The sequence below is a fragment of the Cucurbita pepo genome, chromosome LG08 (genome assembly GCF_002806865.2).
Source record: "Cucurbita pepo subsp. pepo cultivar mu-cu-16 chromosome LG08, ASM280686v2, whole genome shotgun sequence".
NCBI lineage: Eukaryota > Viridiplantae > Streptophyta > Magnoliopsida > Cucurbitales > Cucurbitaceae > Cucurbita > Cucurbita pepo.
The window spans coordinates 2,058,293-2,079,576 of record NC_036645.1 but is presented as its reverse complement, the minus strand read 5'-3'; the positions used below and the strand labels follow the sequence as shown (position 1 = coordinate 2,079,576).

General features: G+C 35.8%; 5 protein-coding genes across 5 annotated transcripts; 1 reads left to right on the top strand and 4 right to left on the bottom strand.

The window, feature by feature from the left end:
* The first annotated feature begins 319 nt into the window (after nt 1–319).
* On the top strand, nt 320–1,679 carry LOC111800712 (phosphoenolpyruvate carboxylase kinase 1-like). Its single transcript, XM_023684524.1, has 2 exons — nt 320–1,145; nt 1,437–1,679. Exons 1-2 carry the CDS (start codon nt 362–364, stop codon nt 1,484–1,486), a joined length of 834 nt encoding a protein of 277 aa, XP_023540292.1. The 5' UTR covers nt 320–361; the 3' UTR covers nt 1,487–1,679.
* Nucleotides 1,680–2,453: 774 nt separating this feature from the next.
* LOC111800215 (probable inorganic phosphate transporter 1-7) lies at nt 2,454–4,577 on the bottom strand. Its single transcript, XM_023683809.1, has 2 exons — nt 4,509–4,577; nt 2,454–4,273 (listed from the first exon to the last, which is right to left on the bottom strand). The coding sequence occupies exon 2, from the start codon at nt 4,263–4,265 to the stop codon at nt 2,694–2,696; it is 1,572 nt and encodes a 523-aa protein (XP_023539577.1). The 5' UTR covers nt 4,266–4,273; nt 4,509–4,577; the 3' UTR covers nt 2,454–2,693.
* Nucleotides 4,578–7,536: 2,959 nt separating this feature from the next.
* Nucleotides 7,537–10,249, bottom strand: LOC111800216 (serine/threonine-protein phosphatase PP1-like). The gene is made up of 5 exons (XM_023683810.1): nt 9,806–10,249; nt 9,516–9,708; nt 8,091–8,650; nt 7,803–8,021; nt 7,537–7,717 (listed from the first exon to the last, which is right to left on the bottom strand). Exons 2-4 carry the CDS (start codon nt 9,688–9,690, stop codon nt 7,824–7,826), a joined length of 933 nt encoding a protein of 310 aa, XP_023539578.1. The 5' UTR covers nt 9,691–9,708; nt 9,806–10,249; the 3' UTR covers nt 7,537–7,717; nt 7,803–7,823.
* A 1,480-nt stretch (nt 10,250–11,729) lies between these two features.
* LOC111800217 (ethylene-responsive transcription factor 1B-like) lies at nt 11,730–12,978 on the bottom strand. The gene has a single exon (XM_023683811.1). It carries the CDS (start codon nt 12,679–12,681, stop codon nt 12,025–12,027), a length of 657 nt encoding a protein of 218 aa, XP_023539579.1. The 5' UTR covers nt 12,682–12,978; the 3' UTR covers nt 11,730–12,024.
* A 5,407-nt stretch (nt 12,979–18,385) lies between these two features.
* Nucleotides 18,386–18,847, bottom strand: LOC111801174 (ethylene-responsive transcription factor 14-like). Its single transcript, XM_023685171.1, has one exon. It carries the CDS (start codon nt 18,845–18,847, stop codon nt 18,428–18,430), a length of 420 nt encoding a protein of 139 aa, XP_023540939.1. The 3' UTR covers nt 18,386–18,427.
* Between the last annotated feature and the right edge of the window lie 2,437 nt (nt 18,848–21,284).

Sequence of the window (21,284 nt, the reverse complement as noted above, 5' to 3'; positions counted from 1 at the left end):
TAATTTTTAAATAATTCATTCTTTTTTTGGACAAATTTCCCGTAAAGCCAGGCCAAGGCGACAGAAACGGAGGGGGGGTATTATCGTAATTTAAAGCAACCAGAAGCCTGTTTCTTTTTGCACGGCTGTTAGTAATAGTGTCTACGAGTAGGCTTCTGCGATTGACATACGTGGCGTTTTCTCATTGGGTCATGACGAAACCGAATATTCCGCCGTGTATTCGAAAATACAGTTGAATTCCTTTTTCACCTCAGGTATTACTTCTCTCCAATAAATACCTAAAACTAAACCGCTCCCCAATTAGATTCATTATATTTTTACAGCGAAAACGAATAGAGAGGGGGAAACGAAAACTAGAGTGATGAGCGACGCGTTGAGGAGAGACTATCAAGTGAACGAAGAGATCGGCCGGGGAAGATTCGGCACTGTTTTTCGATGTATTTCCAGAGCTTTTGGTGGATTCTATGCTGTTAAATCCATGGACAAGAGGCGAATCTCCGCCGGTGATTCACTCGACTCTGAATGTCTTGTGAACGAGACGAAGATTCTTCATCTCCTTTATCCTCATCCTCACATTCTTGCTTTGCATAATCTCTACGAAGATGAATTTCACCTCCATATAGTTCTCGATCTCTGTTCTTCCGATCTCCTTCGGCGAATTAATCTCCAGGTTTTTTCTGAGGCGGAGGCTGCTTTGGTTATGTCGCAACTGATGAGTGCGTTGGCTCATTGTCACCGTCACGGCGTTGCGCACCGTGATATTAAGCCGGATAACATTCTGTTTGACGAGTGGAATTCGTTGAAACTCGCGGATTTCGGATCGGTTGAGATGTTTAAGCTGGGAGAAGAATCGATGAGCGGAGTCGTCGGAACGCCGTACTACGTGGCGCCGGAAGTGCTGGCTGGAAAAAACTACGGCGAGAAGGTCGATGTGTGGAGCGCCGGTGTGGTTTTGTACGTTATGTTGGCTGGTTTTCCGCCGTTTCAGGGAGAATCGGTTGTTGAGATCTTTCATGCGGTGTTGCGAACGAATTTGAGATTTCCGCCTAGAGTTTTCCACTCCGTATCGCCCATGGCGAAAGACTTGCTTCGAAAAATGCTCTGTAAAGATGTTTCCAGGAGACTCTCCGCCGAACAAGTCCTCAGTAAGTATCTAATTAACGCTTTCAATTGCTCAATATTTCTCTAAAATTTGCGCTCGATCGTTCTCTTGTGGAAGATAGCAAGATCCTCATTCTTCATTTCGAACAATTAAACTCTCTTACAGAAACACATTGGCCTTATTGTGCCCTAAAACTGAAATTAATCTGGTCCATATATATCAGTGTATTCAATTTCCAACACATTATATAGAAATCCACGGTTTAGTTTTATTTTAATCAACAGTATTCTTGTTCTTCGTTGTTGTAAATTTTTTATTGGTCTGGTGGAATCAGGGCATCCATGGATAACAGCTGGGGGGGAAACAGGCCGGCAAAGGAACTAGACTAAAGTTTTGAGCAGAGTCGGTACTTTTTTTTTGTTTTTACTTTGTTTTTGTGTTTGGCGCGCGCACTGTAAATATGACGGAGCTGCATTCGATCGATGATGCCACACAGTTAGTAGTGTGAAAGAATTTGTATAACCTCTGAAACCTCTCTGTAAATAACGATAAATAATATATACTTCGCTTTTTTTTTTCTTTTTTTTTTAGTTTGGTTAAAAAAATATTTCTTTTTTTAATATAAATAAACTCAAATAATATATATATATATATATATATATATTGTTAATGCATATTAACAGTTGGTGGGAACTGAGGCCATAAGATTAATTGATTTATTATAATGGTTTATTCATCGCAATTACTATTTTAATGCCTTTTATGTCTTCATAATTATACCCAACATAAAATTCAACATTTAACCTTTTTTTAAAACAACTATTTTTTTACCTACTAATTTATTATTGTTATTATATATATATAATTAAATATGTAAATTATGATTATTTGAAGCTATCAACGATTCCGTCTTATTGTCTTTATTAAATCTCGGAATCTATGAAGATCCCTTGTTCCTTTTAGAACATCTCGAAAGTCTATGAAGATCCCTTGTTCTTTTCAGAAAATCTATGAAAATCCCTTGTTCTTTTCAGAACATCTCGAAAGATCCCTTGTTCTTTTTCAGAACAATATCTCGGAATCTATGAAGATCCCTTGTTTTTCTCCGAACAACATCTTGGAATCTACGAAGATCCCTTGATCTTTTCAGAACAACATATTGGAATCTACGAAGATCCCTTGATCTTTTCAGAACAACATATTGGAATCTACGAAGATCCCTTGATCTTTTCAGAACAACATCTTGGAATCTACGAAGATCCCTTGTTCTTTTAAGAACAACATCTCGGAATCTATGAAGATCTCTTGTATGGAAGTAAATAATATCATACCATTTGTAGGCCTACAAATAGTTTCTAAGGGAATTGATGAATAAGCCCATTTGAGAATACAAGAACAAAGCTCCTGATAAGCCCATTGGCCATTGTGTATGCGGAAGAAAGCCATAAACGAATACAAAATCTGTGTTATTTGTTCTACAACCCAACCCAGTAAGTAGATCACCCAATAGCCTTAGGATTTCCCTTTACACAATACGTATAACATCTAAAAACAGAGTTTTACACACAAAACCCCAACACTCCCCCAACGCTCAAACAGGCATAGTTCTTCGAGATTCAGCCCTCCCCTCTGTTTCCCTTTCAACCTCTTCTCCCGCTTCCCCCGACATCTCTTCCAAAGACTTCCCCTTCGATTCAGGAACCAACAATGTAAACAACGCCCCCAGACCATTCACCACCCCCAGAATTATCAGCGTCTTCTTTACCCCAAACGCCTTCTCCGCCGCCTGGAACCCAAACGCCCCGATGATCGCCCCTGCTTTTCCCGACGCCGCTGATATTCCATGGCACGTTGATCGAAGCCTCGCTGGGAAAATCTCCGCCGGTACCACGAATGTTGTCGCGTTTGGCCCGAAATTCGCGAAGAAAAACGTGAGCGAATACATCACTACGAACCCAATTCTGTGGTCTGGTAGAGTCCAGTGGTTGTAAGGAATGGCCAATGCGAACATGAACACCGTCATGAAGAAAAACCCCATTAATTGAATTGCAAATCGACCCATTACGTCGATTAATGCCACTGTGAACCAATACCCGGGAACTGTGCTGCATAATGCTATGAGCGTCTGTGCTCTGGCGATTTTGAAAACTTCTTCAATGGCGTTCATTGTTTTCGCCGGAGGAAGCCATCCAATGGCGGTGAATATGTCCTTTTGGAATAGATTTTGACTGTAGAATGCAATGTCCAATAAGAACCAGGTGGAGGTGGTTCCGAGCAAATGAAGGCCGTGCCGGCGAAGAAAGCTTTTTGAGAACAACCCAAATTCGTTTTTCGATTTGCCTTCCTCGATTTTGTCCTGTTCGGATTCTAATTCGACCTGCAGCACTTTGGACATGTCGGCGGCCGCCTGTTTGGCGTTTTTAGCCACCAAGGCGGTGTAACGGGCAGTTTCCGGCATTTTCATTCGCCAGTAATAAGTGAGGAGAGCTGGGAAAGCTCCAAAAATTACAATGATTCGCCATACGTAATCCGCTTGTGGGATGGTGGACGCGTTGGGATTTTCCTGGTACGACGGCGCTGGGTATTTGGCGTCGAAAGCGGCGGAGACAATTATAGCCACCACTCCACCAGCCAAAATCCCAAACCCCTGCATCGCAAACACGGCGGCGATGAATGCCCCCCTTGTTCTTTTATTGGCGTATTCCGACATAATTGTGGCGGAAAGTGGGTAATCGCCGCCGATTCCAAACCCGAGCCAGAATCGGAAGAAGCAGAGAGTGGCAACCACCGACGTCGGCGAGCTGCTAAAAGACAAACCGGAAGCAACAGAGCAAATAACCATAAGCATAAGGGTCATGCCGTAGACTCGTTTCCGACCCATTTTGTCACCGAGCCAGCCGAAGAAGAGCTGACCGGAGAGAGTACCGCAGAAGGCAACGCCGTTAACGGCGGCGGCGACATTGCCAGGCAATTCACCAGGCTTGTCAGAGCCCTGTTTGTGATAATAAATCCGACCCAGCAATTTAGTGACAAGAGATACGCAGAAGAGATCATAGGCGTCGGTGAAAAAGCCCATTCCGGCGATCACAATGGCCGTGAAATGGTACCATTGCGTCTTGGCTACATCCAACGCGTCCAACACTTTCAGTGGCTCTCCGGCCATGCTTCCAACTGGTTCAAAGCATTAAAAAAATGACTTTTTCCCCCAAATTCGTAAAATTAAACAAAATCTTAAGCTATACGACATCAAAATAAAAATCAATTCCAACATAATTCAATAAATATATATTATTTTTCCATTATTCTCGTAAATTTAATTTTATAGAAATATTATCAACTTGAATATAGTTAAATAAAATTTTATATCATATATTTAAAAAATATATATTATTCAACTTGAATATACCTAGAGGCGGAACGGCAGTCTCTGTGTTTTGCCGGAAGATGTGGCGGTGGCGGTGGCGGTGGCGGTGGCGGTGGCGGAGGAGGAAGGAGGAGAAGGACGGAGAGAAATGGGGATGGATGAGGGGTATTTAAGAGGGGGGAACAGCGTCCAAGTCACGTGCATGGAATCTTCTCCAGCGAATATTCCATAGTTTCTACCACTTTTTCTCGCCTTCTTTGCTATTTTGCGCTTTTTCACACTACGCTTCTCAACTGTTTCTTGTTTTTTTTTTTTTTTTTTTTTTNTTTTTTTTTTTTTTTTTTTTTCTTATTATGAAATTTCTTCATTTATTTTATTTTTTGTGTTTAATTTTTTTTAAAAGTAAAATAAATAATATAATTCAACTATCCACTTTTTAACTTTATTACAAAAATAAAAGAATTATTCTATAATTTATTCGCATCAAATTTAGCTTCGTGTAAACTTAAATTTCATCAAAATAAAAATTTAACGATTATTTTCACATTACTTTTTCTTAAAATTAATAGACGAATTTAATAAAAATAATTATAACTATTTTAGTTCCAATATTAATTGAGAAAATGATGTGACGCTCTGACAAGTATTTATTTATTTATTTTTATAAAATTCAAAAATAAATTTATAACTCATTACGAACCCGTGCTTATAATTCAAACAAGATATACTGTATTTTAACTCGTAGATTCAAAATTAATTAAAGTTTATTTGGTAAGTAACGTAAATAAATATCGTACTTCAGTCCTTCACCGAAAATATTAGGTTCTTGAGATGATCTCACCATTCTTAGTGGTGGAGACGTTTCATCGATTTAAGGTGAGTGGTGTTTCCGGTTCTTCAATAGGATTGGTTCACGGAATTTCTTTCCTTTTATTGCATTTCATTCAAATGGTTAATAGGGGACGTTTGATCAATTTAAGTTCTTCGGTCTATTAAAAAGACGCATATATATATAGTAAACGTCTATAGGATTGACAGAAATAGACGTTCCCTACATTAATTAAGACAATATTATTGTTGAGAAGAAAAAGTGGACCACAAGGAACGGGAACTTGATTGACTTATCTTTATAATTTGTTAGTCCAATTGATGTGGACGTTTTTTAATTTAATTAATGCATATGAGATTTTTTTTTCTTCAATTTACATTTAATTATGGAAATAACTAAGGATAAAATTTAAAGCAGAAAATATCTTATTTAAAATTTAAAACTAAAATCTATTATAAAACTAAATAAATAATATTTTTATACAAGAAATGGTTTTCTATTTAATTAAATAAATTAATTGCATGTGCGTTGAAACTGGATAAGGTTATCAACGTCACAACTTGACTTTTTTTTAATAATAATTAATTCAAATTAGTACTTTATTTTTAACATAAATTTAAATTATTAGTTAATTCGATGAATCATTAATNGTACTTTATTTTTAACATAAATTTAAATTATTAGTTAATTCGATGAATCATCCCTTAGCAAACCCCATGATAATTAATTAATAATAATTATTATATTCATGGAATAAAAATTAAAAAAATTAAATATTTATAAACTCAAATAATTGATTCTTATAATTTGAAGTTGTATAAATAAATGGTGCAAATTCAAACTTTTCAACTATGACTTTATGAGTAAAATATTTCGTAAATAAATAAAATATTAAATAGCGAGAATATATAATAATGTTTATTATGCAATAAAAAACGTTTTTCTTTGGAATATAACCAATATTATTTTAAAAGGGTATTTCATAGTTTTTAAGTTGAACTCATATTTGCATGGTAACGGTGGAAGTTTGAGCATTTTTAAACAACTTGGCGTTTATTTTGGATCATCTATAACCATGACATCTTTCGTTGTCTTTTGTCCATAAACGACGATTTTTGAATTGATAACTGCTAAGATGTGTGATGAAAGTACTGTGATTGACTACAATAGTCGAATAGTCCTAGTTTGTGTGGTGGTAGTAGAAGCCGGTAGAATCTGGTGGTCGTAAAACTAGTCAGTGGTGTATACAGCGACACGAGAGTTACCGATAAATACCCTTTTGGAATATTATTGAAACTTTTGAAAATATACGAGCATCTTTAGCATAATATTTTATTAATTTAGAAGGAAATGATGAAATAAAAGTCAAAGAGTGGAAAATGGAGTTGCCAGCTGTTAGGGTGTTCTACAAACTTTTCATCCCCATCTCCATCCTCTTAATGGGCATTTAATAGTCAACGTCTTTAAAAGTCTACTCTTCTGTTGTCACTTTTTTTAATTTGAAAAAACACCATTTAATAAAAATAATAATTATTTAATATATAAAAGAGTACACACCCAAACAAAAAGGGTTTTATTTTATTTTATTTTCTTACTAAAATACAAAATAAAATAATAATAATAATAATAATAATACTAAAAGTACTTCCACGCTATACCCTTATATTATATAATTTAATACTATAGTTGTGTAATAATCAGGTTACACTTGATATATTAGGCGTGTACATGGGTCGGGTTGAGGAAATTTTTTAGACCAGCTCAAAAGTTCGAGTTGGTTGGATGAGTAACCTAACCCAATCCGAAATTGATTCACAACTCAACCCTCTATTTTTGGGTTGGATTCGGGTTGTTCGAAAAAAGAACTTCGATGTTGAAGCACTTGAGGCTGAAACTAAGCAACTAGGAGACGACAAATGTTGTTGAATCGAGACGAGAATTCAAGAACTACATACCGACTCCAAGGGTGAAATTGAGGCGAGATGAGACCGAAGGCAACGGGTAGTTTAACCTTCTGCTCTAAGCTCTCAAATCCGAGGCGATTTGGCATCGCGTGGGAACTAAAGATCCACTTGTAAGAACTCAAGAGGAACAATTGATTCCAGATCCCAAATAAGGAAGAAGTTTGATGGGTAGATGATATGAGAAGAAAAACTAAGACCAATACCCAAAAACAAAGGAAAAGCAAATATATATATATATATATATATATATATATATCATCTTCATGTTGGGCCAAGCTGACTCAAGAACTGTCGTGAGATTCATAAACATGCTCTTTAAGGAAAGCAATTATTTTGTTCTCTAAAGATGCTAAAGTGTGTCAATGACCACAAAACATAATGTTTGTTACGTCGAGGAAGAAACCTGTATCAGATGACGCAGTTCGGTAAGAGTTTCATCCAATTGCTCCGAGAAACGACTGCAAAAGACAAATATTGAACCCTTTATTAAGTTTCTTGACATGATTTTCGAACAATTTAGTTCCCATCTCGGAGTGAACTTACCTCGACTTTAGTTGAACTGCCCTACCGTCCCAACGACATGCTGCCGAAGCCAAACCTCGACTTCTTATCAGCTGGTTTTAGTATTTGGAACGAACACATTAAGTTTTCATCCACGTGCATCATTGCACCAGCATTATCGAACTCTCCACAGTAATTTGGAGCAGAAAATAGTGTTACAAGTTTCCGATTTGCGAAAAACTCATACCCGTCCTCCACAACCTGCATATTGAAATAGTGTAAGTGTCTGCATTGTGTAGGTCTATGATGTTATCAGAGACATGATCACACCTGGTGAGCTCTACAAATCAAATCAAGATCATGCTTTCGAAGAAACTCTATAACTCGATCCGCTCCAAACGTGTAAGAAACCCCTCGTTCATTCGGTCCCCAGCCTCGTGTTTCTTGACTTGGATCAGACCAGAGAAGATCACAAACTAATCCGTTGTCGGGAACATCAGTAGGCCGCTTTAAGTTCCTAATCTGATCCAACTTGTCAAGGTGAGGAGACAGTCCACCATGCATACAGAGTATCCTTTCATCAATCAGAGCAGCCATAGGCAAGCAATTGAAACAGTCTGTGAATATCTTCCAGAGTTTGACGTTGAATCTCCGTTTACATTCGTCGTAAAAACCGTAGATACGGTTGACCGATGCACATTCATGGTTGCCCCTCAAAAGAAAGAAGTTTTCAGGATATTTTATTTTATATGCAAGGAGAAGGCACATGGTTTCTAAGCTCTGCTTTCCTCGATCTACATAGTCCCCCAAGAACAAGTAGTTCGAATGAGGAGGTAATCCACCATATTCAAGAAGCCTTAGAAGATCAGTATACTGACCATGGATGTCTCCTGAATGCCATTGAAAACTAAATTTCAGTCATACATACAGAATAAACAGCTCAAAACAACTAAATATTGAATTGAAAAACACTCCCACCATAGATCATTACATTACCCACATTTCTAGTGTCCTGAGTCTACCCATCTTACTAGAACTTCAGTGATACAACTTTGAATGTTAGGAATCACGGACCTCCACAATTGTATGATATGTCCACTTTAAGCATAAGCTCTCGTGGCTTGACTTTTAGTTTCCCAAAAGGCTTCATACCAATGAAGATGTATTCCTTACTTATAAACCTATAGAGCCTCCCTTAAAGCCTATGGAGCTCTTGAACAACCTCCCCTTAATCAAGGCTCAACTCCTTTCTCTAGAGTCTTCAAACAAAGTATACCATTTGTTCAACACTTGAATCACTTTTGACTACACCTTCGAAGCTAGCAACTTCTTTGTTCGGCACTTAAGGATTCGATTAGCATGGCTTTGATACCATGTTAGGAATCACGAACCTCCACAATGGTATGATATTGTCCACTTGGAGAATAAGCTCTCTATCACTCTTGCTTTCATTTTAATCAAACAAGGAAGAGCATTCCTTCCTTTTCAACATGAAGCAACCAACTAAACTACTTGTCTTCAATAAGCTCAGTCTCAAATGGTTAAGCAAGTCAATCCCAGTTTCAAATCAACTTAAATTGATGAATGAAACTATGTTGTAGCACTTGAGAGCTATACAATACGTAATGGGCATGTTCGATCAGAGTTCTCAATCGAAATATACTTTGTAACAGTCATAGTATAGCCGTAAGCAGTGTACTCTAATCCCAACAACAAAACCCAAACAAATCAATAGAGAAAGGGAAAAGGAGAAACCGCAGATATAGACAGGAGCTTCAATTTCCAAAAGATTTGGTTGCCTTAAGAAGATATTCCTGGAGACCATGCATAACTGAGTAATTTCCGTCTCAGATAGCGGCGCCTGCTTCCCCGATTTGCTCCCGATTTCAAGCAACCTGCTAATTATTCTATTAAGGGTAGAAGATTCCATCCTATGGCTTGGTTCCTCCTTCGATTCAAGAAAAAAACAAACGATCTTTCAGGACGAACAAGATAGCAGTAGTAAAAGGAAAAAAGAAAAGGCAGAAAGAATAAAGGCAACGTACTTCTTCAATGTTCTGTTTCTGGTTCCGCTCCTTGTCTGATTTGAAAAACTAGCATGACGAGAATTGAAATTGCGAGAGAGATTCAGGGTTTTTGAAAACGGAAGGAAAAAGAAGACGAACTACGGCTTTATGTTTCTTTTTCCTTTTGGCCATTTGGTTTCTCAGTTGGAGAGATGAAAAGAATGGTGGCAGATCGATGAGGAAAAAGGAAGAATATATTCGATTGCAAGAAGATTGAGTGGAATTCGGAGCAAACCCTAATGCAGAAAAAGGAATTAAAGAACGAAGGGTAATGAAGAAGCTTAGTAAAGTGGGGTTCTGAGTTGGTACACGCGGACCCCATACACTACACAACTTCTGAACCACTCTTCCACCGCCGATCATGACGACGGTGGCGCGTTTCCATTTTCTGCACGCAGCGTCGTACACGGCCGCCGGGAAAATGATCATGAGTCATGACGATGGTGAAGCACTCTCTCTAAGCCATTATAATAAAATTCGTTTTCATAATAATAAGCCCACAGTTATTGGGCTTGGGCCCATAATAATATGGGCCGAAACGTAGTTTGGTCTAAAAACTAAAATTAAAAAAAAAAAAATTGAAATTAATATTTTTTTAAAATGTGTTGAATAAAAGTGGAAAATAAGGCGCGTGATAAATATGAAATAAATTCCAAGTGGAATAATAAATGATAAAAATATAAGAAGAGTTTGACTTTGACCCTTGACCAGTCAATGACCACGTGATTGAATTGGATGGTTCCCATTTTTCCGATTCAGACAAAACCTTATCCTTTCTTTTGTTCCTTGTTGGGATGTTTTTTTTAGGTGAAACGATTTGTTCCTTTCATATATTCTAGAAGAGTTCACGTACTCAAATTTTCTTCACGAGCACAGCTATAGACATCTTCAACCGACTTCAATACTCTCCCTCTTTGCTTACTACTAATTTAAACGCTCCTCACTTGTTATTGCAGCTATTGAATTTTCCCGTTCACTACTTGTCCTTGGTAATGTATGCATAATTCTGACATAGTATAGATATATTATTACTCAACGAAAGAATAAGAAATATAATTGTGATCAAAAGTTCAATCTTCATTAATATTCACAACGTCTAAATAGAATACAACATACAAACTAATACCTACCAATAAAGAAAATATAAACTAATAAAATAAAATAAAATATATTATAAATCAAATCATAAATAAAAAAATATTAACTTATTACTAATATATTCTCCCATATGAACGGAGGAATATCTTGAGTAATTCAACCTATTAAATTTTGACCTGTCTCTGTATTTTTTTTTTTAAATTGTTTTTCATTTAAAATAATTATATATTTAAACCAATATTTTTTTATTTTTTATAATTTAGAGTTGTTGTAACTTTTAATTGTTTTTAGAAATAGAAGGTAAAAAAATCGGATGGTAAAAAGGTAAATGAGGTGAGAAAAAGGTAAAAGAAGTGAAGTGACACGTGGAATGCGAAAAGTAGGGAGAAGCAACGGTCACCGTTCTCACGGCTTTCAAAATTCCAATATATTAATTTTATAAATAAATAAATAAATAAAAAAAAAAAAACAATTGAAAATCAGCACGCAAAATCATCCCACGTCACAATTATCTCTTTAATTATATTTAAATTAAAGTCAATTACAAGTAGCTATAAAGCTTACACCAATTTCAAGTCGAACCAAGCTCGAACCTTCCTTACACTTTGAGTTCATATCCCATTTTGCTTCCCCAAAAACCCTCCTTTTTTTTAATTAAATAATCCAAATTTTTTTATACAATTATTAAGTTTGATTCTGATTTATAAGACCAACTGGACTTAAAGTTGTTGGTGTGATATAAATAATTATTATGGTATCGATTTTCTAGTACAAACTCGTGACCCACCGAGAAAAGTCGACATTCTTTGAGCAACATTCGTTTAATAATTATACATTTGAATTGAGGCTATCCAGAAGTATAAGGATAGCTCACCTTTTTGTTGGTTTACTTTACAATGAGATGAAAGAAGAAGGTAAAAGCAACAAAGAATAACATTAATAATGTGATCGAAATTGGTAACAATATGATCATCTTGTCTTAATTCTTGTCTGCTAAAACAGGGGAGGGAGGGAGGGAAAACAATATTAACACCTAATTAAGAGATCCCCTGATGAGATTATGGTGGGATTAGAGAGAAATTAAGAATAATAATTTGGGTTTAGCAAGAACACCCCAGAAGCTCTTCCAAATACTCTGTTCCTAAATCCTCCAAAACCACCATGTTTTGGATCCTTACATCTCTCTCTTTCTTCTTTTTGCTTATGCCATTCCTTCTCACTGAGTGTTTTCTTTTCAAAGCAATCACCGGCGACCCGCCGTCCTCGGCGAGCCCATAACCATCGCCGCCGCAGTTCATTTCCTTAAGAGATTCCCTAACTCTGTCGACGGGGAAATTGAGAATCGCCGTGGCTCCTCTCATCGCAAAGGCGGCTTGATCGTAGGCTAAAGCGGCGGCTTCCGCACTGTCGAATGTTCCCAACCATACCCTTATGCCACGTCTGGTGGAATCTCTAATTTCGGCGGCGAATTTCCCCCATGGACGCCGGCGAACTCCCCTGTAAGATCTCTCCTTCTTTGGGCTCTCTTCGCCGACGGAATCCACCTCCTCCTCCTTAATTCGCACCGCCCCAATTCCCTTCTCGGACGAATCCTGCCTCCCCTCCGAGATCATCTCATAAAGAACCATTTCCTCGGAATCATTCTCATTAAAAGGAAGAAAATCATGATCCAAATTGATGAACGAAGATTCCGGCGAATCAAACGAGGATTCCGATGAGAAATCCGACGCCGGCGAGAAGAATCCTGAGTAATCCATCTAATTAACAAAGATCAAAGAAGAAGAAGCTGCTCTGTTTTGGCAGTCGTCTTAGCAAGGAAAATTTGATTCCATAATCGCCGATATATATACCGAATATTCAAGTAAAGAAAATGAACAAGGGTAAAAAGGGAAGAGAGGAGTAGAGTCGAGGGTAAAATAGTAAAATCGCATACAAAGTATTTCACATTTAATCGGTTTAGAATGTTTTCGTCGTTGAGAAAGGAGCAGATTAATTGAACACATGCGTGAATTAAGGACATAGCCGCCGTATCAGATAGAGGGAAGTGTTGCTGACATCAGCATTGTATTTCCAGGGGTTTTGTCGGATAGTAATGGGACCAGTTCATGTCTTTCGTACACGTGTCCATCACGTGACCGATGCGACACTTTTTTGTCTTTATTACGTGGACGTCTCCAATTAATTACCACTCTGCCATTTTTCTCTCTTTGTTTGAAAACGGTTTCGGTTTTTATTCCCTGTTCTTTTATTTTTAGTGCGTATAATATAATAATGCTTTATAAATATTTATTTCAAATTAATTATCTTTTAGTATTTAATTAATTTCATTATTTGAACGCTACTTCCAAGAAATTGCAAGACGAATGAAGAATTATCGGAATTTAAAAATTATTTCTTCTACAAAATAATTACTAAAATCACTATCCAATAACCCAAATAAAACAAAAAGGGGCGATTTTTTTATTTTTATTTTTTATATTAATGGGAGTTGAAAAAAATAATGATTTTGATAGCCCCAATCCAGATACAGATCCCTTTGATTTAGTAATAATTTTTTAAGTGAAAAAAAAAATTAAAATTTAATGTAAAAATAAAATAAAAATAAAAACGACAATTCAGCCGCTGAATTGAATTTCAAGAGATCTCTCCGAAAAGAATGGATAGAAAACGACAATTCGGATTTCCTCTTCTCAACTTTAGGATGGGACGACATGTCGTCCAGCCATGAACCTTCCTCGAAACCCTTTTTTTTTTTTAAATAATTTTATTATTCCTGTCCTTGTCAGCGTGCGAAGGACACGTCGGTTTTCACGAAAGTAAATACGATAATCTGTTTTATTAAATTAATTTGTAAATGACCATTTTACCCCCAGCCACCCCAAATTGGAAGTAAGAGTGAAAACATACGGCTAAAAATGATCGGATTATTCCCATTCCGGTGTGCAAGGGCAAGGGACAGAGATTGATGGCTGGTTTTTTTGTCTTTTCAGCTTGTCAAAGTCAAGCAGTCTTAGTTTGACAAGTCCGACATTGAATTTTGGGACAATAATAGCCACTAACTGCTAACTCCTATAAACGACGTGTAGTTTTTGATTGCCTCAACTAAACAATATTTTTATTCATATGAAGATCTAAAAAGATTGGGGGTCAAAAGGTAATTTCACAAAAATAATAATAATAAAACCTACACTTTTGGGTGGGAATATAAAAACATTACCATGAATTAAAATTATTTATTTATTTATTTAAATTATAAAAAATCTTAGGTGACATATTTTATTATCTTCCATTAAAGAATTAAAAGTGAATTTGTTTCCCTTGATTTGAGACAAAATGAGAGAGAGAGAGGAAAATGTTTTAAATTTATTTGACTTTCAACTATTAATTTTATACTTAAAATTTATTATCTTTAAAATAATAAAAAATAAAACAATTTTTATTTATTATTATTATTATTATATTTTAGGGAGATAGTTAATTCAATTCAACTTAAAAGACTTTAATTTTATCTATTCAAATTATTATTTTAGAAATTTCAAAGCGTCGTGCTCTACTACGAAGCTTCGGGTGAAGATTACGTGGAAAATAATAATAAATAAATAAATATTGAAATTAAAACATAAAAAAGGAAACTGCAACGATATTTCTGCTCCCTCCCACAATGGAGCATTAAATTCCAAATTTATCCTTATTCCTTCTAGAAACTATAAATTTTTGTTTTTTTTTTTTTTTTAATTTTTTTTAATTATTTCAATATTAAAATTATATCTTATAGCTCAGTAATTAAAATTTATTTATAGATGACTTCCCGTAGTTACAAATATTTCATATCCTAAACTAAATAGGAAACAAAGAATTTTTATTTTTTTTTACTTGAGACTGGCGAGAGCATAATCAACGTTTTGTTTTGGGAGAGAATAGTCAATATCTTGATCTATCAAAGATTGATGTCTCCTTTTCGTAATAACTCTCTACGTTAGAACTACGTGTTCCTTTTGCCAAAAGAAGAATACCGGACAACAGACTTTTTAAAAAAATAAAGAGATTTCAAAAAATAAAAATACATCCATTTATACGATCTTTTTAGAAAAGCTAGCAACCAAGACTTATAATTTATTTGATTTAGTTATTTATTAACGAGAAAAAAATAATTATAGAATAATTTCAGACATTTAAATTAAAATAATATAACATTTAAAAAAAAATTAAAATTAAATTTCTTTTAGGCAATTTAGTGTAGGAAAAAGAAGACAAAAGTTGAAAAAAGGAAAAAAAAAAGTGAAATAAAATAAAATTGTTTTTTTTTTTTTTTTAATTTAAAAAGAAAGAAAAAAGGTCTAAAAAGATGGGCCATGAGATTGAGTGAGACTGGGGGGAGATACATTGCATGTGGTTGATTATCTTTTAGCATCATTTTCTCACATTTTAATTTTAATTTTATTTAATTTATGACCCCCAACCAATGGGTCCAACGTGGATTTATTAATTATGGGATTTTAATTTTACTTCAAGGTGTGGAGTTATTGTTCTTGTGGGCCCTCCAATTATTAGGTAAACAATCTGATTTGTGGATTATATTTAAATTGATTTCGACATAGATTTGCATTTATTTATTTTATTTTAAAATAATTTCCCGAAATTGAATTACCACAATTTTGTAAAATAAGTAATTTCATGAATGGATAAAATTATTTTACGTCTGGATGATAATAATTTATTGGGTTTTTTTAAATTAAAAATATTGTAGATGATAAAGAAGAATATTTTTGTAATTATTATTATTATTATTATTATTTTAGTTTTAAACACTGTGAAAATGACGTGGAAAAAAAAAGTGACAAGGACAAGAAATATGCATGCAAATACAATATTTGCCGAAAGGAGCCAAGAAGAAAACCCAATGACACGGCGGCGCGGAGCAATTTACTACTTTACCCTGGGCGATTGTGCTGGTAGGATCAGCCACGTCATTTTCCATATTAACAAGAAAATTAATCTAATTTTTTTTTAAATATGACCAAATTATTTAATCATTAAATTTAATTTTTTTTTGTTGAATTTATATTTTTTATTTCCTGCCTACCAAATCCTCATTTGAAATTTTTTAATATATTCAAAATTAATAAAAAAAATTTGAAAAATTTAGTATTTCATTAGACATAAATTATAATATCATATCTAAAAAAATCAATTAATATTTTTAAAATTTAAATATATGAATGAATATTACATACACGACAAAATTTGGAGATCTTCTAGATTGTTTAGAATCCGAATTATTTAATATAAATTTGAAAATATTATCAAATATTTTTTTTAGAGTATAAGGACAAAATAGGTAAACAGAACATATTTACGAAATTGACCTCGTGTGAGATCACTGATATCAATCCCAATGGGCCCTCTCAATGAAAATGGAAAGCCCAATGGGCTCTCCCAATGAAAATGGAAAGCCCATTACACCAAATGGGCTACAACCCATTCGATTTTTATTTTTTTATTTTTTATTTTCTCAAATTAGATGCTAGAAAAAGACAAAAATTAGATGAGTGGATTTGAGTAGGATTTATTCTCATGGACAGGGTCAACAATCATTCACGTCGAGTCACATTTGGGTGATGCAAGCTTCCTCATTGCCACTGGACTCGTCGATGACTTTCTCAGGGCTCTGTAAGAGAATAAAGAAGGTCCGAGACAAATTATCGTGTCATCGTCGTGGAACTTTAGAGTGTAATAATCAGATGATGAATTTGAAAGCTCAGATGATTAGGACTTATAGCAATAGTTGAAGAAGATTCTAATGGGTGACAAGAAAAGGTGGAAGCTTATAATAATATAATATAAGGTGCAGATGCATGAATGGTGCAGTCATCACTGACTGACTTGGTCACCAAAATGGGTGATTCAAGTGAGCTAAAAAGCACTTGTTTTTGGCGTTGACCACCACTTTCCGACTGACTCAGTCTTCATGTTGACCAATCATTTGTAATCCTTTCTATGACTGCTAATGCAAATGCTGCCCATCTTGTAAACATGGGAGGAGGAGCTCTCAAAAGCTAAATGGGACCAAACTCTTCAACTCATTCCACTTCCCGATATTCCCGTTCTATTGTTAAAATCTGTGATACTCGAGCAAAGGAGAGATCCATGAATGAACTAAAAAAGACTTAAAAGAATTGAAAGTCACTATCTATATCAATAAGGTGCACCTTCTTTTTTGGTAGCTCAACCGTAGAATTCCATAGTTAAGAGCGGTTTGCTTACATGAATTCTATGTTGGGCGATCTGTTGGAAATTTTTCTAGAATGCATGTGAGTGAGGACAAAACATGTTGGAATGACTCGTGTGGTCTGTGGGGATGGTTTTTATTATTAAGAAGCAAGAAGTACATAACGAGGTGTGGTCTGTGCCATTAGGTGTTGATTCCAAATTCCAAATTTTGAACCGAATCTTGGACACGGAGTGTTACAAAATCACACAATTCATACACTCGATCTACAGTAAACATCAGACTGTATAACCTAACAATTTTTTGAAGACAAGTTTTAATCTTTGAATCTCAAACTACCATTTCATTCCTTGTTGAATTTTTGTAATGTAATGGTAAGGATGAGGTAAGACAAATTAAGAACATGTCCAAGATAATGGGTGGCGAATCCTAAGATAATGGTAAGGATGAGGTAAGACAAATTAAATTTAGTATTTGAAAGGATACTCAATCAGTTTAACAATTTAAGCGGGGAAATCCTCGTTTAAACATAACATAATCTTCCACATACACATATATATAATGAGTCGGGATGAAGATGGGAAATGAGAATATATAATCGAGATTGAAATAGAAGGAAGATACGGGAATGAGAAAGACGAAAATGAAGAAGGTTTCCCTGTCATGTCTTGTGAGATCCCACGTCAATTGAAGAGAAGAACGAGTGCCAACGAGGATGAAACAATTGGGTTGAATATAAGAACGAAACATTCTTTATAAGGGGGTGAAAACCACTTTCTAGTAGATACGTTTAGGGGTCAAAGCGAACAATATCTGTTAGCGGTGGGTTTGGGCTATTACAAAGGGTATCAGAACCCAACATGGTGCTGTGTGCTAGCGAGGACATTGAGCCCTGAATGAGGATGGATTATGAGATCCCATATCGATTGAAGAGGGGAACGAGTGCCAGCGAAGACGCTGAACCCAGAAGGAGAGTGAATTGTGAGATCTCATATCGGTTGGAGAGGAGAACGAATCAGTTTTTTATAAGGCTGTGGAAACCTCTCCCTATCCGACTCATTTTTAAAACTATACACGAAATTCTGAAAGTAAAAACTTAAAGAAAACAATATCTATTAGCAGTGAACTTAAGCGGTTACATGTCTCATGTCTTGTCTTATGTCTTGTCTCGTGGACATCATTGTATGGCAACATTATTTTGAAATAATTTCTAAGTAATTTCAAAAAAGGATAAACATAAGTGGAAAGAGATGGTAATTAGTTGATAACGACCTTCAGCTTCTCTTTTCACTTTCTTCTCCATACTCAAGAAGATCCTCCAGCACTTTATCATCCAAATACTCGAATTCAATCACTTCATCTTGCCTCATTGTCCTTGAAGAAGACGAACAACAAAATCCGCCTCCGCCTCCACGGTCGGAGCTCCTCGGCGGGTATTCACTCGGAAAGTTCAAAATCGCCAAATGACCCCTCATGTTGTAAGCCGCCCGATCGTAAGCTCGTGCAGCTTCCTCCGCCGTGTTGAACGTCCCCAACCATATACGCACTCCTTGCCTTCTAGAGTCGCATATCTCCGCCGCGAATTTACCCCACGGTCGTCGTCGTACTCCCCGGTAACGGATGATCTCTTTCCCGCCTCCAGCTGCGGCGGAATCCTCGGTGTAATCCTTTCCACGGCCACCGCTGTCGTCCATGGTGGTTAATGTTTTAAATGTTGTTATTATTATTATGATTTTTGCATGGGATGAGTATTTATAGTAGCATTCTGGGTTGGGGTTGGTCAAAAAAGTGTGGTCAAAATGGTGGCTAAAAACCCACGTGGATTATTATTATTATTCGGACTCCTTTTACGTTAATTGTTTTGATTTGTGTGTGTCAATGTCATGAAGAAATTAAATTCATGTAACCAAACTATATACTTTTTGGAATATCACCACTACCTCATTCCATATTTTCAAATTAACAATCATCCACTCATTTTTCATTCAAATATAAAAGTGAACCGAGCAGGAATAGGATTGGTCGGGTGTAACAACCTCATCCCACCCCTAGTAGATATTGTTCTCGGGACTTTTCTTTTCAGATTTCTCCTCAAGATTTTAAAACGTGTCTACTAGAGATAAGTTTCTACACCCTTGTAATGAATGTTTCGTTTCCTTCTCAAACCAATGTGGGATCTCACAATCCACCCCCCTGGACCCAACGTCCTCGTTGGCGCTCGTTCTACACTCCAATTGATATGAGATCTCACAATCCACCCCTTTTCGAGACTTAGCGTCCTCAGTAGCACACAACCCAGTGTTTAGTCATGATACCATTTATAACCGCCAAAACTAACTACTAATAGATATTGTCCGCTTTGAGTTCTTATGTATCACTGTTAGCCTCGTTGTTTTAAAACGTGTTTGCTAGGGAGAGGTTTCTACATTCTTATAAAGAATGCTTCGTTCCCTTCTCCAACGAATGTGAGATCTCACAATTCACTGCCCTTATGGGTTCAGTGTCCGCTTTTGCCCATTATGTATAATTTTCTACTTCACGATTTTAAAACGCATTTACTGAGTAGAGGTTTCCACATAGTTATAAAGAATGTTTCGTTTTCCTCTCCAACGAATGTGGAATTTTACATTAGAGAAGGAAAATATAATCCCCACATCCCATTAAGCTAACCACGAATAATCTCTCCCCACATACTCTTTGTCAACACGAAAATAGAGGGTTGGGTTGGGCTGTAAAAAGTTTTGGGTTGGGTTGCCAATCCAACCAACCCGAACTTTTGGGTTGGGTCAAAAAAATCCTTCAATCCAACCCAACCCGGACCATGTACCCCCTACTCTTTTAAGTTCCATCTCAAAAATGGCTCAAACCGACATGTTTGGCCCAACGTAGCTGGGTTAATGTCGAAAGTTTCAAACGACAGAACAGATTTGTTTTGTTCTAGAAAGAGGAAAGTGGACGACGTGTCGTTTTGACGAAGTCAAGGCCCATGGAGGTTTATAGAAGCAATCGTGGGCCGTTAGTTGGCAAGATTGACCGCCTTAATCTGGTAATTAACTGACATGTCTGAATTTGGTTTTAGCGAGTCAAAAGCGTTGACTGGTTATGCCAAGTTGGAAGCTCCACCAGTTGAGATTTGAGAACGTGGCAGCACGTGAGTCTCCCTGCCAACCTCCATGTTCCTGGGTTCAGTGCCACGTGGGTGTGGTGCAAAATTTATCTTTAAAATTTTGGTATTATCCAATAACCTGATCCATGAAAAAAGGGGAAAAAACTGTATATTTGTTAGTACCCATGAAATAGGGGAAAAAGTTCCATTCAAATTACTCTAAATAAATAAATAAATAAATAAAATTTCATGTATTTTTACCGACTCCCCACGTGGCATTTTACCAAATTATTTTATTTCCCGTAAAATTCGCTTTTATTTCTGCCACGTTTCAAACTTTATAATTTAATTATCTCAAATCATTATGAAATTATTTTATTCACAAATAATTAAAATCATTTTTTTTTACCACAAAAGTAAATCAAATAATAATATGAAAGCGTGTGTTTAATTAAGAGAATTCATGATGTAATTAGCAAAATTCAGGTGGGAATTGAGCCAATTTCGGCTATTGATTGATTATTTGTTCTTTATATCAATTATTTATAATTTACGGATATTATTACATATTTATTTAACCTCCAAAAGCTTATAATTATCTATGTTTGAGTGTGTACTAGGTAAAAGTTTCCACACCAAATTTCTCTCTTCCATGAAATTTCACAATCCACCCCTTAAGGGCTATCAGCGTCTGACTTTGATATCATTTGTAATAGCTCAAATCCACTGCCAGTAGATATGGGTTAAACCCACTCCTCCCACTACTAGTAGATATGGGTCAAACCCACTACTAGTAGATATGGTCAGCCCCTCTGACTTTTATATCATTTGTAATAGCCCCTCTGACTTTTATATCATTTGTAATAGCCCCTCTGACTTTTATATCATTTGTAATAGCCCAATCCACCGCTAGTAGATATGGTTTGTTTTGGGCCGCTATGTATCATCATCAGTCTCACGGTTTCAAATCAATAGTAGATATTATCCGCTTAGTCTCACAGTTTTAAGCATATCTACGTTCCTAT

Excerpts from the sequence above, each read along its gene's own strand:
- LOC111801174 (XM_023685171.1), bottom strand. The coding sequence starts at position 18,847 with ATGGACGACAGCGGTGGCCGTGGAAAGGATTACACCGAGGATTCCGCC.
- LOC111800217 (XM_023683811.1), bottom strand. The coding sequence starts at position 12,681 with ATGGATTACTCAGGATTCTTCTCGCCGGCGTCGGATTTCTCATCGGAA.
- LOC111800215 (XM_023683809.1), bottom strand. The coding sequence starts at position 4,265 with ATGGCCGGAGAGCCACTGAAAGTGTTGGACGCGTTGGATGTAGCCAAG.
- LOC111800216 (XM_023683810.1), bottom strand. The coding sequence starts at position 9,690 with ATGGAATCTTCTACCCTTAATAGAATAATTAGCAGGTTGCTTGAAATC. Across the intron at positions 8,651-9,515 it reads AGCTCCTGTCTATATCTGCG|GAGACATCCATGGTCAGTAT; the intron begins GTTTCTCCTTTT and ends AATGGCATTCAG. Across the intron at positions 8,022-8,090 it reads TGATTTGTAGAGCTCACCAG|GTTGTGGAGGACGGGTATGA; the intron begins GTGTGATCATGT and ends TTCAATATGCAG.
- LOC111800712 (XM_023684524.1), top strand. The coding sequence starts at position 362 with ATGAGCGACGCGTTGAGGAGAGACTATCAAGTGAACGAAGAGATCGGC. Across the intron at positions 1,146-1,436 it reads CTCCGCCGAACAAGTCCTCA|GGCATCCATGGATAACAGCT; the intron begins GTAAGTATCTAA and ends TGGTGGAATCAG.